Source organism: Neopelma chrysocephalum, unplaced genomic scaffold, assembly GCF_003984885.1.
Source record: "Neopelma chrysocephalum unplaced genomic scaffold, ASM398488v2 Primary Assembly neopelma1_25, whole genome shotgun sequence".
NCBI lineage: Eukaryota > Metazoa > Chordata > Aves > Passeriformes > Pipridae > Neopelma > Neopelma chrysocephalum.
The window spans coordinates 26,004,638-26,020,904 of NW_020897694.1; the positions used below are offsets into that span (position 1 = coordinate 26,004,638).

A 16,267-nucleotide genomic window follows, 5' to 3' on the forward strand; every position below is an offset into this window, starting at 1 on the left:
TACTCAGCAGCTGCTCAAACTTATTATGTCCTCTTGGGATCTTTTCCTGGAAGGTTTTTTTGGTGTCAGCCTTTCCTAGAGTCTAGTGACCTGGGATATAAAATTTCAGAATAAATAGATGAAGGAAACATGGAAAGTGGCAAGTTGATGTAGGAGCCAAGACCTACATAGGATATTGCAGGTATGGAGTTTTGAATAATTGATATCCGAATGGCCTAGACTGCACTGGTTTTGGTTTAAGTCCATATCCACATGTTCTTGTGCATGGCAGCAGGGGGATGTTTTCTGAAGATGATTTTTGCCTAGTGATGCCATTGTCTCAAGTCACCTATAGGTCGTAGGCCTTCCTAACAGGCACCATCCCATTGACCATTGTAGTGCATGCTAAATACAAATTATATCAAAGAAAAACTGGAAGAGAAATATCTGTAGCTGCAAAAATGTCAGCATGTAACTGAAAGTTTTTAGGTTTACTGTATTTGCCTTTACACTGTGTGGGCTATACAGAGCTAAGATCAGTTAGAGACAGATGAGCATACTAAAAGATTTGCATGTTAACAGTTTGAAAAATCGTATCAATCTATTAGTTTGCTTCATGATTAAAGGACATGCAAAACTAGACAGAATTTTCTCCAGAGAGTAGCACTGGCAATGCCGAACGTAATCATTAGAACTCAGCAAAGGGTGAAAAAACAATGGTTTGTGAATCAATTCACTAAATGGGGCTAATATTATTAGACCAGATGCTTCAGGACCTGTATTTTCACCCCTGAATATCTGGTTTGCGTTTGCACCAATGTTTGTGGTGCAGCTTCTAATAATTGAAGCAGCTCTATTCATTCTGAAGCAGCAGCATTCACACCAGAAGTTTCTTTCTGATCTCTCTATCTGTACATGCAAGTACTTGGTGGTGACCAGAGGAAGTCAAATGGAAAATGGGCGACACAGATCTGAAAGCTGTTTATAGGTCCTCTTTTTCTTTAGTAAGAAGAGATGTTTTCAATTTTGTCTTCTTCTGTCCCACAACAAACGCATAAATGTAAAGAGTCTCCATAATCACTAGAAGTTTCTTCTGGGGGGCTCCAGGGTCAGGAAGACAAGCAAGAGAGAATAGGAAGCATCTTAAGCACCCAAAACATTTATGAACTTATTCATTTACAATGCCCTTTGGCATAGTGTACTTTCCACTTTTTTTCTGAGAGTTTAAAGATCCAATAATTTTATAGAGTACTCGGAGAGCAAGAATTATGTTGATCAGTTGAACTAATAATGCAGACCTGATTTTGAATGTTGAAAATCAGTTATTCAGATCTCATCAGTATGATTTATATGCAATTAGCATGAACTGTGGCTATTTCTAGAACAGTTCTTTAATAGAAAAAAAAGGGTATCTGACCTATAAATTCTGTCAAATACTCTATTTGTTTAACAAATCTCATTTGTTATAATGAGCCATTAGACTACTATCAGAATTGACGTTAGAATGAAATTTTAATTGCTGCAATTTAACTTCTAATGATTAAAAACAAATTAACAATTCAAGTTTTTCCTGACTTCCACACTTGTGTGAGGGAGTTGGGTGTCACTTAGCCTTGCGCACAAGAATGTGAACCACTGGAGAACCCCCCTCATTCAGCAGCATTGTTATTACTAGCTGGAAAGGGCAGTTGAGTGGGAAGGAAAGATGTTCTCTGTTCAAGCATGTAATAAAGTGAAGGAAGCCAAAGTCCCTTTTAGTCTTCCAATAATGCTTCTCTCCCTCTCAACAGCTTCAGTTGAGAAGGCAGCTTCTATATATTTTGGCACATCTCTTTCTCTTCATTTAGGGGATCTATCCTCTTGTCCATATGAAATAAGAGAAACCCTAAATATGTGAATCGTCTGAAAAAATTTTTAATGTGCAGGTCTTTCTTTTGTTAGCTGCTGTCAGACACAAGCGGTAGGAGAACAGTCCTCTTGTCAGAAACTCAGCTGCTCGTTCATGTCTCCTACTTGTTGATGATGGGTTTGAGTTTTCTGATGGTAAGTGGCAGATGCACAGTGTTAACATCACGAGGACCCAAAGCTTACAGTGATGTGTAACTTTTCTCAAATGTGTGTAGCAGCAGACTTTGGTTTTAATCAAGCTACATTAGGAAAAATTTTGCTTGTGCTGTCAAATTCTAGGAAAGAAGGAAATTTAAATCCTCGGAAACTGACATTAGCAAAATATTTTTCCTCTTCTGTTTCAGTAGTTTCTGTGGTTGCTGAAATATGCCTAGACAAGGGCACATATCTTATTTACTTATTTATGAGGAAAATAATTGTGCAACGTGTGGAGCCTGAGCAAAAGCATCTTCTGTGGTTTTCCCTGTGGTTAGGCTGTGTGACGCCATTGGTATTTTAAAATACAGAATTTCTATTTAAAAATCAAAGGCATCATATGAATAAAAAGCCTACTTCAGGTGACAAATTGCAGTTTTTCAGAGCATTTTGTCTTCTAATTCTGTGTCCTATAAAGAGCATGTAGAATAAGCTTGGTTTATGTTGTTTGTTATTAAAAAGCAGTGAGCACTTTTAAATGTTATGAGATCTGGAAAGCCTGTGTGCATGGCTGAGCTGTGTATTCACAGGCATCCTTTTCATAAGTAGGAGTGTAAATAATGGTGGTGTTACTACAGTAAAGAGGGTAAAGACTTAGGTTCATAAGTTTGTGTGACATGATGGTAAATATTTTGCTCTAGAATGATTAGAGTTTTAAGGTGTAATTTTTGTTGAAGATTTTTTTTGTAAAGTTTTGGCCCCTGAGAACCATAAAAATTGATGGTTCCTACTGATAAAATCAACTCTAAAGGCAGTAATGATACAGCTGTCACTGGAGGTTGAAGGAAAATGAATGCTTTATGATTCAAGAGCTTTCAAACTTGTTAAAATTAGATTAAAATGCTGCAAATCTTGTTTTGAGAAGAGACCAGGTTTTTGCCTTTGATGGTTTTCAGCAAGATCAGAGGTAGTTCTCTCTGTTTACATCAGAGAATGTTAGAGCTCGTGCCTGTTGCTTTTCCATGAGGCACTTAAAAATATTTGATTAGCTGAATCCTTATTTTTTCCCTTTTCTGCTAAGAAGCTCACCTGGACTCGCTAACAGAAGTTCATAAGCTTGGCAGCGTTTCACTTATCCAGCCCTTTCCTGATTTCTGTGTGTGCACATGCATAGATTTTTTTAAATAAATCTCAATAGTCAAAATTAATTTTTAAAATTGGCAATGCTGGGGACTTCATTCTCATTTTTGTCATTTGTTTAATACCGTTTAAAGAGAAACATTTTTTGTTTCATTGTATGCACTGTTTTGTCAGCATGTACCTCTCTGGGAGAAAAAGCCTTTTCAATGTTCTGTCTATCCTCAAAGCATGGTGTATCTTCTGTTCCTTGCATTGTTTGGAGCACTGTCTCAATGTCCTTTTACTGCAGAAATGCCTATTTTGTATTGGGAGTACCTAATACCTCCTATTACAGTGATCCTGTCTCACAGAGCACTCCTCACATCAGAATTAATGAAAACCACCACCAGGTTGTGAGTCTCAAGTTGAGAAACCATACCATGTTGAGGAGCAGAGGAGTGGAGGGAAATGGGGGAAGAAGGCCTCTTTTCCAGGGCATTTGGGCTCCATTGAGCACACCAGATTGCCCTTCATTTCCTAATGAAGGCTGCACCCAGCGATCAAGTGCGCCTGCCATAGCTCATAAGCAGGATCACTGCAGTCTTAGGGAGATGTCTTGTTGAAATGGACAGTATCTGTGGCATAAACTTACATGGGGCATGAAGGTTTCCAATTATATTGTAGCACTGTGTCATGTTGGTTTAAAGACAAACAAAAGCAAACCAACCCTAACCCTGGGTACAGCAGGGAATCTTTCTATAGGTTGCTCTACTTCTGTCTGGAAAGATCAAGGCTAGACAAAGGACTGATGCCCAGTGACCTTGCATTCTTTCCAGACTGTAATGTTCACTCTTTGTTCTTAAGATGTGAGTATACCCTGATGTAGGCCAACAGCAGTTACTGTCTGATTTCACACTCACCACTGTCTAATACTGCAGTCTACCAATAAAGCATGGACCTTTACCAACTGGAGAGGTTGCTGGCTACTAAACCAACACCAAGCTTGATGAGACTATAAGCATGTCAAGCCATTTAACTGTGTATGCATGGAATTAATTTTTTATTATTCTTTTTAGTTTCACCTGTACTGAAGGCTTTTACTCATTCTAACTGGTATTTTGCTGTAAAACTGTCACTGGTTTAATTGTTTTGTCCAATTGCTGGCTGATGCTTTGTCCTAAATATGAAGAAATTGGTTCATTGAGAAGGTGCACCATTTTTCAAATTCCGCTCACTGCCATGGGCACGCATTTTGAAGCTGTGAAGTCAAAGTGAACATTTCTCCCTGTGAAGTTCCTCTTCAAGCCAAGCAGAGTTAGATTGGGTCTCTTCCTGAGTTGCTTTTAATTCCTGTTTCTCCTCAAATTCTTTGGTACTGCATTCAGGGGTGTTTGTACATGAATTTATGGCTGTGTATAACTACTTTTCTAACTAACAAACTGTATCCAGTTTGGTTCATGTAATAGGGAAGAGGAGCGCTGCTTGATGAACTGGTTCCTTTGAAGCTTTTGTGGAAGTCAGTGGCATTTTGTTCTTGCGTTGAGGGAGAACAGAGCAGAATCTCCATCCCATAACTCTTCAGCAAGATGACTGTGCCTGGTTCACAGCTGGAGAGAGGGGATGGACACCCTTATTAAACTCTTTGCCAATCTAAAGTACTTCAGTGATTGGTGAAGTGCATATGAAAACTCTTTTTACTTTATCTGGTGCTATCTGTTCCCCGTGTCATTTTGTACTATGCATCTTTCTCTGACCAAAATGTTTAGACACAAGTTAGATCTATGCAACCAGTGTGAAAATGGAAAATTAAGCTGCACTGTGTGGCCACAGCAGCAGCAGCTTTGTTAGATACTTTCTTATTATGCTTTCATCGTATGCTCAGTAATGCCAAGGACAAAGGGGCAACAAGTTGGGTTCCATCTGCCAGACTGGAGTTTAGAAAACACTGATCGCATGTTAAAGCACAGTAACTGGGATATTGATGTCACAAGCCTCCCCTGACTGCAGAGCAGGCTGTGGAGCAGGCATAAGAGCAAGTAGGCCCTGCAACATTCCAGGTATTGAGAAAGGTGCTTTTCTGGTTCTTAACATGTTTTAATTTATAATAATAATAACAACCTTGAGAACAATATAACTTTTAACATTGGTGAGCTCTTAAACTGTATGTGAAGTTTTCCAGCAGAATTTCAGTCACCTTCAATAATGATTGTTGTATTCTCTCAGTTTCCATAATTGAGTCATTTTTGCTTTTTGGTACTCCACAGAGAAAGAACGTTCCCATGAGCATCTTAACACTGCTGTACTATTCCTCACTGTTAAGAAAGTGTGGATGGATGGGAAATGTTTCTTTTGAAGCAGATGCAGAACACTAAATGGCCTCAGTTTGTTATTTAGCAGCTACTAGAAAAAAGGAAAAGAGGAGGAGTATCTTCAGGATACACTGAGTCCCATTTTTCTCCCTCACAAAGAGGGCAGCTCCCCCATGTTATCTTAAAGTCTCTGACCAAAGATTTCTGATGATCTTATGCTGTCTATGTAGTCAAAAAAGAAGGAGGCAGCAGGCAGTTCAGGTCACCTATGATGTGAATTGACCTCTGGGAGAGACTTTCTTCATCAGCTGGAAAATACTGATTTCAACTGTTTTTTCCTTGATACGAGCCATGTTTTAAAGCAGTATCACTCAGCCAGCCCAACGCTCCATAGGCACCAACCTCAGCACCAGTCCCTATGGGTTAACATTTGTGTGTGATGGGAGGCTGGAGTAAAGCAGATGCGGCTGGTGGGATGGACCACAACCTGTTCCTCTCCTGCGGGGCACCCACAGTTTGCCAGCACTCCTATGCCTTCCCATCACCCAATTGCAGCAAGCAACTAATGTGTATTTTGACAAAGGTATAGCTATTATTTGATTTTAGCCACTGGCTTGATTTTGTGTAGCACATTGAACATGTGTGTTGGTGGAGAGCAATCTGAGACACGTGTAAAGCTAGGAAGATAACCCATAATTTCATATCCTATGGCCATGTAAAATGCCATTGTCATTTCATGGATTTTTTTCAAGTTAGATTTCAATCAAGTTTTATTCCTCTGTCACCTTCCCTACTGCAGCACTTTAATCCAATCCCTGGAGAGTAAACTAGCTCAGTGGAACTAAGAACAACTCCAGGTATTTTGGCATTGATGAGCCAATCTGGCATACTGAGGTAAAGTACATTCTCATTATTTGTCACTGTCGTCAACCAGTGTTTGTTTCTCATCTTAAACCCAAGCTTAGAAAATAATTGAAGCACATAGTTATTAATTCCTACCTACTCCACCAAGGATAAAATTTTTGTATGTACTTAAGCAATCCTTAGATAAACATTCTTTCGTACTTGTCTCTTGGTTTGTGTGTATACAGCTGACTCCATTATATTTGAAAGATGGCCCAAGTCTGAATCTAAATAAAAATCACTTGGAGTACTAGCAAAGACAATTCCATGTTACCAGCTGCAAACCTTTTAGGCCTCCAATGCACAGTACCATTTGATATCTGGCAACTGACATACTAATAATTGCCTGTCAATCAATGAATCCTTTAGGGTAAAATGTGAGGAATTGCAGTACCTTGTAAATAAGATTGGTCTTCTCCCTTCTGTTTCTGTTTATATTCTGCAGCATGTAGTTGATGAGTAGAGCCTGCAGGAATATACTCTTCTGTGGCTGGAGGTCAGATGAAACACTTGGGTAATACAGGTTATTTATCCTCACCTCTGTGAAAAAGAGAAAGTCACTGCAGCGTTGTCACGACCCATCAGCGTGACACATGTCCTGATTGATTGCCAATGGGGGAGGGAAGACTTTCCATTTTCATTTTTTCATGGCTTACTGACTTCAGCAAAACAAATTTGTTTCCCACCTTTACCAGAGCAACATCCAATGTGTTGATGGTTATGGCAGTGTTGGTTGTAATCAGGCCCCAGAATGTACTAATGTAAGAGAATTTTGAGGCCCTTTCATAATGTGGCTGCTTTCTTATACCTAGCTTTAATTTTCGCTTGTTCAGCACACTGGCAGATGGGGCCTAACTGAGCTCTTGCTTGTAGGTGGTGGTGGTTGGTCACTGCTCATGCCCACATTGGTACCAAAAGGGAGGATGCAGCATTTCAGCCTGCTGCAAAATGACTTTGAGAATGTCAGTGATGCATTGATATGCAAGTCTTTAATCAATGGGTATATACGCAATGCTGTGAGCCACCAGGCACATTTTTTTGTGGTACTTTCCATAATACTTTTCCCAAGTTATGTCTTCCAACTCTAGGATAGGAAGTCTTTCTAATTCATTGTCTATTCAATATTTTGTAGTTTGAAATACTTGAGTAGTACTGATAAAAGTTCCAGTACATCGGAAGTTATATCTAGGATTATAGATAGGTAGGTAGATAAGTCAATATATCTATGTCTATCTATCACAGATAGGTGCTATTTAACTCCTAGAGTACAATGCCTGTGAACTTCTCACAGAGGTGCAAATCATTTATTTGCTGTCGTATGACAGGCATAGTGCCAGAATTTCTTTGTTTCCACGTTTGAGGTGATATCACTTTTCTTATGTCTTTTGTAATGTAGTTAAATACTTTTAACCTTACAACCTTGCTATTAATGTTTCACTATTTCTTAATGATGAATTCAATTTCTTTTGAAAATACTGTATATAGTTGTGTGCTAGTGTCAATAAAATTGACATTTGTGTAACGAGCTGTGGCATTTTCTCAAATTTCGCTGAACATTGATTTAGTGTGAAACTGTTGGTAAATCCTTTCTTGCTAGCTGTAATAATACAGACTTTTATTTCAGACAAATACTGCTTTGACTCTGATTTATAATTGGCTACGTAAGTGTCATGATTACATAAACTGATAACTGTACTGGCTTTTTCCTTCTCTTTTCAAAGGAATGATTTATAAACATGAACTGGTTTGGAATTGGAAAACATTCATGTTCTAGCAATAAATCTTGAGTTCTTCCAGAAAATAAATAGGTTTTACTGCTGGCCTAATTATATTTATTTTTTATTATATTATATTTACCAAAGCATCTCAGCTGTGTTTTTTAGCAACAGGAACATTTACCTGTCGTAATTTAGGGAGGACACAAACACATAATAGTAAATTGTATTTGACCTTAATTATATACAGCGTTGTATGTGTTTTACATTTAATCTTAGACGGCCATAAGATGTCATAATCAAGAGCTTGTCACATTTTTTTGATTCAGTTTCAGTGTATGATACCAAATCGGTACAGACTGTAAATGTTCTTCCATATGACAGATCCTTCTTCTAAAACAGGTTTAGATTTTCAGAGGTTTGGAGGAGGAGATAACTGGGAGGACACTGGGCATTTTTGGCAAATTTTCTTTTTGTGCAGTCAGTAATCTGGCTGCTTTCCAGAAGACAAAATGCTAATTTCAGTAATATTTAATGTAGTGTATATGAATCCATGAAAGTGTAAATAATTGTCTAATTCTTTAATATTTTTAATCCAAAATTAAATGGGACTTTATATCTGTGAAAGTCTGAAATTGTCATGCTTTGTACATTAAAAGTATTGCTTTTCTTATGTAAATGTAATGCTAGCATTTCCATCCCAAACAATCAGAGGAGCATGGAAAGACCTACAAGGTATAATATACATACTTGTGTTGTGTGTAGAAATTGGGGAACTAGTAGTTTTTTCCCTTCATGTTAGATCTGACTGGTCTTAGCAGCAACACTGCTGTAGAAAGTTATCGTTTTTCTCTAGACTTCAGCCATATAGATTTGTTCTAATTTCTGTCCTGTAGTTCCCTGTGAAGTACTGATTTGAGTCTTTGAAGTTCTACTTTGCTAGAAAAAATGGCACTCCTAGAGTGATTCCCATATTGTTGTATTTATTCTGTTCCATTGAGTGGATTACAGTGGTGAAAATTTTTATATTAAGTTGATGGTTAGGCTCACAGAATCATAGAATGGCCTGGGTTGGAAGAGACCTTAAAGATCATCTAGTTCCAACCCCTCTGCCATTGGCAGGGACACCTTTTGCTAGACCAGGTTTCTCAGAGCTCCATCAAACCTGGTCTTGAACACTTCCAGGGATGGGGAATCCCCAACTTCTCTGGGCAAACTGTACTAGTGCCTCACCACCCTGACAGTAAAGACTTGCAGCTCAGTCATGTGTAGCTTGATCCCTTCCCTACAGAGACAGTAATTTCAGCCCATTCCGTCAGCTAAAAGACCCTTAAGCAGTCCCTTGGTTAATGCAAGTGGATGCAGTTCCTCTGGCTTCAAGGCCATTTGGGCTAGTTCAAGGACCCTGATGGCTGTGTCTTGTAGCATAATTTCACATGCTGCAATTTAAAATTGTAACTCCTTTTGGTACTTGCTTGAGAGAGCTTGTCCTAACTAACTTCTCTTTTATCATTTTTCCTAGCAGGTTCTCTGACTGGCAGCCCTCACCTTTCAGAGCTTTCCATCAATTCCCAAGGAGGACCATCAGTGGCAAATATGACTCTATCTCCAAACCTGAGCCCTGATGCCAAGCAGTCATCTCCATTGGTCAGCCCTTTGCTGAATGACCCATCATGCATCAGGACTGATGATGAGGAAGAGGTGAAAAGAAAAGTAAGGCATATGAAGATGGCCTTGGCTCTCTTCTCTGTGATGTGTTATAATAAATCTGTGCCGTTCCTGTTGGTTGAACCTTAAGAGCTTGTTTGGACAGGGTCTCCTATAAATCTAACTTGTTTTTAAGGAGTGGAGTTTGGTAGTTTGTTGTAACAAAACAGTCAACTCCATTGTCTTACTGGATAGAAAATTTCCAGATGATAGAAAGAAAAGAAACAGTTTTGAGCCTGGTGTGGGAGTGTTCAACCCAGGCTCTCCAGTCTGTCTCTGCTGGGAGCACCACTGGGGGCATCTGGTTGTGGGAGTAGAAAACGCTCTTTTTGAGCCACAGCCTGCAGAGTTCAGCTGGCAGTGTTTGGCTCAGACTCACTGTGGCAGCAAAAACCGTAAGGGAGCATCACATCCAAAATTGCTTTCTGAAAATAAAATGTTTGTTTGAGCCAGGGTGTTCTGTGTGCCTGCTGGCTCGTCCCTCCTGTGCTGCAGGGCTAGAGTGGGTTGCTTTTGCCCTTCTGTGGCCTGTTTTTTCTCCTGAGCTTAGAGCATCTCAGGAGGAATAAAGTTGGAACTCAGACGGCTTTGCTGGAAAATGGGAGTTTGTTTAAGGAAGATCTCTTTTCCCACTGTGCATAGTTTGCAAGATATGTGAGAGAAATTTGAGAACAAGAAAAACCAAGAATCAGTTAATAGACTTAGGATTCTCTGTTTCAGTCCAGGTTAGAGCAGCCAGTGACTGCTGTATATACCAGCTGATCATGGTTCCTTTGGTGTTGTTTACTGACCAGGAAATGCCCACACAATCTCCACTTGCATGTCTTTCCTAGCATATCCACTGCATCGTTTGTCTTCAGGGAGGAAACAGAGAGGAAAAGGATCTATGGATGTTTTTTTTCTTCAGTTGTGCTTCCTGAGCAACGCAGAAGAAGATCAGCTGGGTTCCTTCAGCTCTTCAAAATTAAGAAATTTTAAATCTGTAGCTTACTCTAAAATCTAACCTCTCCCACTGTTAGGTTGTCCAGCCATACTGGGAAAATCCTATGAGTTTGAATTTTTCTGAGAGTATTTTTACTGTGGATTTTCATCCTGATGATGAAACTTATAATAATCAGACAATTTTTTGTCATATAGTCAAATTTTACATTTGATTCAAATGGTTATCTAGCCTTCAAGGGGTTTTTTTGTGAACTTCAGAATGTGTTCTGCTCCAGGAATAAACTGAAAAGAACATCAGCACCCCAAAGCAGTAGAAATCACCATGGCTGAAAAAGAAGTCTCTCGAAAACCCGTAGAAAGTGCTTGTTCTCTTGTGTTTGCAAGGAAGGATTGTTTTCAGGACTTCAGGGTTTAGGAACATTCAGCATGAGTCACAGTAACCACAAGCAAGGGTCACTGGTTTGTAACGCTCTTCGTGATTCATTATCTACATTTTTTTCTTCATAAAAGCAGAGGAAAACCTAATGTGTTTGCAATTTACAGAGATTCCCAACTGAGAAAGCTTACTTCATTGCTAAAGAAGCAGCCACTACAGAACGAACATACCTGAAGGACCTTGAAGTCATCACATCGGTATGTTTACTGGAGCATTACTCATGAAACATGTGAAGCTCTAGTCAGCGGTAGTATTTCGTCTGCTCCATTTAACATCTTAACTCTTCCATGCTACTTTTATATTCTGTACTGTAGGTATTCTTTGCAGTGCACAGGAGTGCTCCTCCAGGGAGGAAATAACACAAAAACCAGGAAGTAGAGGTTTGCACTGTGGTTAGTAACATGCACTATGAAACTGTATCAGGTTGAGGAACTTGGGACACAGTTCAGTTATATTTTCTTGCTCTCATGCTTTGTGGTTGTAATTACTAAAAATGCCTGTGGGTTTTCAATGACTTCTCTTAAAACTGAAGTAGCTCCTTAGGGGCACATATAAATGTTTTCTACTGGATTAAATGCCCTCCATTTAACATGAAATATTGTGGAGTACCTCTTTGAATAATTCTGATTTTTCAGTAAGTGAAACTGTGTGTTAAAGGAATCATTCATCTGCAGTATCCGATCAGAGTGCAATTGTTAAAATCATCAAGGCAAATGTGTGCCATCTTCGCACACACACCAATAGTCTTGTTTCACTTCCAAGAATATTGGTGGAAGATTTGACCTGAAATAACAATTGTCTGTGAAAGGGCACTGGATCCAAAACCCCTTGTGGTATTTTAGTCAGCTCCAGGACTCTCAGCTTTTTAATTGCTCACTGAGGTGCATTGCCCACTGCTGTGTTGAGTGTTGTGGTGAGGAGGATATGCTGCAGGGGAGAGGTTGAGACCAGCTGGGAACCAGGGCCACATTTTCTCCTCAGCTTCTTGTGTGTTCCAGGACCCCACATGACAGATGAAGCTAATCTGACATCAGCTTAGACATAGCCAATATAGCATGGTTTTTATAGTAAAAAGTAACTGTGGCCCCACTGCTACTTACCCTGGCTTTGTGAGAAGCAAGGCCAATGAGGGAAGAGGCCAGGTTCTGTGGGACAGTGGTCATTGCTGCAGTCTCAACAGCAGAGATGCAGTATTTCACCCAGTGGCTGCAGAAACAGCTCTTCAGAGCTAAACCCCATTTTCCACCATGGTCTTCATTCTTGTGGTAGGCAAATTTGAATTTGCTGGTTTGCCAAGAGGGATAGGCCTGGTCATTAGCATACAGTTGTATCAGCTGTGCTCCACGAAGACTGGCCCGGGAGGCCACTGAGAGTGAATAAGTATCCAGCATCATTGGAAAAGGAACAAATGTTGTGCATGAATTTTGAGGCTTGGTAGATGTGCTTCACCTTTAGCTCTGCTCAGTGTGGAGATAAAGCAGGGGAGAGGGAGGCTTGGGAGAGATCTCTCTTTATCCCAGGTCTGGCTCAGCTCCAGCTGATGCAGTGTCAAGCAAGAGTGCTGTAACAGCCTTCTGTGGTCCAAACAGGCTTCTAGGCACTGCTGGAAGTCAACCACAGATAGCTGGAACCCCTTAGGGCAGTGAGAAGGAGTAGTGTTACCATATTGAAGACAACAGTCATTGCTACCTTGGCAAGCCATCTAGTCCTATGGCTTTCTTTATTTCTCCCATGGGTCTGTTAAGGTGAAATTAAGAGAATATGGAGGAAAACTGAGGAGGAGCCTATTTCAGTCTTTACAATGTTTGGCACTGCCCATCCTGTTTTCTGATAGTAGCGTCTTCCACTTGTTCACTTTGCAAAGTGTGTGATGTTCTCTACCTGCACACAGCAACATGGGCTTGTGCGCTTAGTGTGCTTAGTGTACCAACTCCTGTCAAAGGGATTTCAGGCAGAACTCAGCAAAAGAAAATGCAGAGCATATTTTTTGTTTTTACTGGGTTCTTTGGAAGTGTTGCAAGTATTGCAATGCTCTTTCTCTTGCACCTACAGCATTTGCCAATTCAGTTTGTACTGATCAGTGATGGCAAAGGGGAAGGGAGTTCCTTATTCAACTGTGCAGGGCCTGACCACTGATAAGAGTTCCAGTTCACCAGTTCACTCGTAGGAGTATCAGGGATAGCCTGGATCGTATTCCTGGTGCCAGCTAAACCGTTGCTGGGTTAGATGCTAGGGGTATTTGGGCTAGGTACATGAAGACAGCAAATGATCATACCTGCTGCATGCCACCCACCAATAATTTCGCTTCTTTTTTTCTTTGTAGTGGTTTCAGAATGCAGTGAGTAAAGAGGATTGCATGCCTGAAACACTGAAAAATCTCATTTTCTCCAACTTCGAACCTTTGCACAAATTTCACACTGGTTTTCTCAAGGAAATTGAGCAGAGACTTGCTCTGTGGTAAGATTCTTGATTGCTACTTATCTGTGTTATTTCATGCAGTTTAGCATTTTTGCATTCCCTTCTTACTAACTCTTTGTGATCTACTGTAGTGATTAATTTGTGAAAGTCGCAGGTGTTGGTTATTGACAGACTGGGTTTATTGAATTGTGCTTTATTCGTGTTTACTCGACAAACTCTGTTGTTCAGATATCTCAGGTACAGACATATGCAAATGAGACCATAATTCTGGATGAAGCTTTCTCTTGCCAAATATGTGTGTTTCTACATGGCAGCTCTTCTGAAGAACATGTTGCAAGCAAGGCTTGTCAGTAATAAAGAGGGAGCAGCAACAGGCCAGGTCCCATTTCTGTCAAAAGAGGTGTAGGCTGGGAAGATTTCACAGACCAGCTTCCCATTCTGCAGCATCACAGCTGTGACACTCTCAGGGTCTAGGTTCACTCTGCAAATTGAGTGTTGGAAGAGGACATTAGGCTTAAATTTATCTATCCTTAACATAATAATGACAGTGAAACATGGCAATTTTGCAAAGTAGCTATGAAGTGAGTACTTCTTCCCTGGCAGGACTCTTAGTTAATTCATTTGACCACTGAAATCTGAGCAGAGGCAGCAGCACACAGAAGCCCTCTGCTTGCTCTGATTAGATCTGTCTGGACTAGATTGATTTGCTTGGTGTAGGCATTTTTTGGTAGTTTATCTTTGGTGCTGAAAGCTGAGCTTTTCCTTCTCCGTTAGAAAAGTGACAATGGAAAATTATTTGAAAGGCAGAGCAGGCAGACCTGATGATCAGTTTAATGCCTCTTTAACTAAATAATCAAAAGAAAAGCAAAAGGGTCTCAGAGTGGTTGAGTTAGTTCTTCTGATGTGATGAGTTAGATCATTGAATGAGGGCACAGCACTATGCAGACTAGTGCTAACCAAACCCACCCGGCACAGTTCCAGAGTTAGCAGGTATTTTCTGAGAAGAGGAGAATGTGATACTGCCTCTGAGAGCTGACATCCTCATCCAGGACTCTGGTTGATGCCTGACATATAGTTACTCCTAGGACTTGTGCTGCACAGCCACCCTCTCTGCATCCCTTTTTTGGTTGGGCTGCTACTGGTGTTAATTGCATTCCACCAAGGAGCATTTATTGCAGGTACTCCAAGAAGGGTCTTTCAAATGTTATAAAATACTGATTGTTTCTTCAACCATGGTGTAAGATTAACAGTAGTTGGAGTTAATCCCCAGCTAGTTAGGATTAAGGGTGTGTTGTGAGAAAAGATAAATATATACAATTTGTAAGGGGCAAGTTCTGCTCTCTATCAGACCAGTCTAACCTAGTGAGCTTGCTGGGTCCTGACTCCTGGAGCACATGTTGAAACACTCCTATGTCGTTCTGGTTGCTGGTGGCATTACAGGTGGATGCCAGCCTCCTGTTTAGGTGTGATGTTTTTCAAAAATTGGATGATGGTGCAATAACAGCCTGCTGTGCAAAGGTGACATTATAGTAAGTAGAGGGAAGGGCCAGTTATGTTAAAAGAAAGAAACAATATTTAGTCTTTTAGACTTTCCATGGTTTTACTTTGGTTTTCCTTTTCAGTTAGCTTCTTTTCAAGCTGAGTAAGCCTTTGTTTTCCAGCTTTTCCTTGGGTCCTAAATCTATGGTTTCACAGAGCAGTAAACCTCAGCTTAAAGCCCTAATATCATATTTAAACTGCAGTTACCTTTTGATTTAAAGTGCTGATCTGCTATTAAGTTACTTTACAATCCAAATTTGTTCAAAAATATTCTGCTGAGTTAACTTTGTCCCAGCTGGGCACCTCATTTTGACTTTGTCAGCTCAGCTATTGCATGTCCTTCCATAGTTAGTGTGTAAAGCCATTGGGAATTCTCTGTTGGCTGCTCTGATTCACTTAACAGAAAACAGTCATGTTCCCGCCCCTGGTCTGCATTCAGTTTGCAACCAACAGCATGGATATACCTAATGTAATACCCCTGTTGTAGACAGTGATTGTTTTTAAAGTTCTGAAATATTTGAATACGTGCCTTAGGAAGGGAGGCAGACTTGCTTGCTGACAGGTATTATTTTGGAGATGTTGATGTTTTTATATAGTGCCACAGATGCTGAGATAAGCTGCAAGCAATAAACTCTGTCCTATAGAGACTACTGTTTAATTAAACAGTGAGTAACAAAATTAAACAGCCCCTCAGCATGTAGAAGAAGCTGATGGCAACGTGGTAGGGAATTTCTTCAGCAGCGTAGTCAAAGTCACTTAGCTCAATGTCCATACTGCCATGATAGTACCTCTGTCTTTGACCTCAGGTTGTTTTAAGCCAGTGGGCTTCGGCTGGGGCCAAGTGCAGGGCACTGACCAGCCTCTACCGCAGCTGCCTAGCTCCTCATGGGCCTGGCTGAGCCAGTGGCACAGCTGCAGGCAAGTGTGGGCAGGATTCAAGCCAACTCATTTAAATCCAACTCTTCCATGTCAGGTCTTAAATTTCCAGGCAGGTGGATGGGAGAAGGAAGGTGGAACACTTGTCCTGAGGCACGAGTGTGCTCTGCGTTCCTCAGAGGGTGACACGTCCTATATAAAAAAGGCCTTTGAATGAAAGCGTTGTGGACTTCAAGCTTGCTTGAAGGGACTTCAAGGGACTGGAAGCCCCTTGCTACCCA

The 16,267-nt window shown here is 40.4% G+C and overlaps 1 protein-coding gene across 9 annotated transcripts in view; it reads left to right on the top strand.

The window, feature by feature from the left end:
• FARP1 (FERM, ARH/RhoGEF and pleckstrin domain protein 1) overlaps window positions 1–16,267 on the top strand; it is a 208,702-nt gene that overhangs the window by 164,602 nt on the left and 27,833 nt on the right. For 8 of the 9 annotated variants that reach the window (XM_027674662.1, XM_027674664.1, XM_027674663.1 and 5 more), the window contains 3 exons: window positions 9,591–9,781; window positions 11,261–11,350; window positions 13,477–13,610. In XM_027674662.1, the coding sequence (XP_027530463.1) occupies window positions 9,591–9,781; window positions 11,261–11,350; window positions 13,477–13,610 (415 nt within the window). The remainder of the gene's footprint in view (window positions 1–9,590; window positions 9,782–11,260; window positions 11,351–13,476; window positions 13,611–16,267) is intronic. The other variant, XM_027674659.1, reaches the window with a different exon arrangement.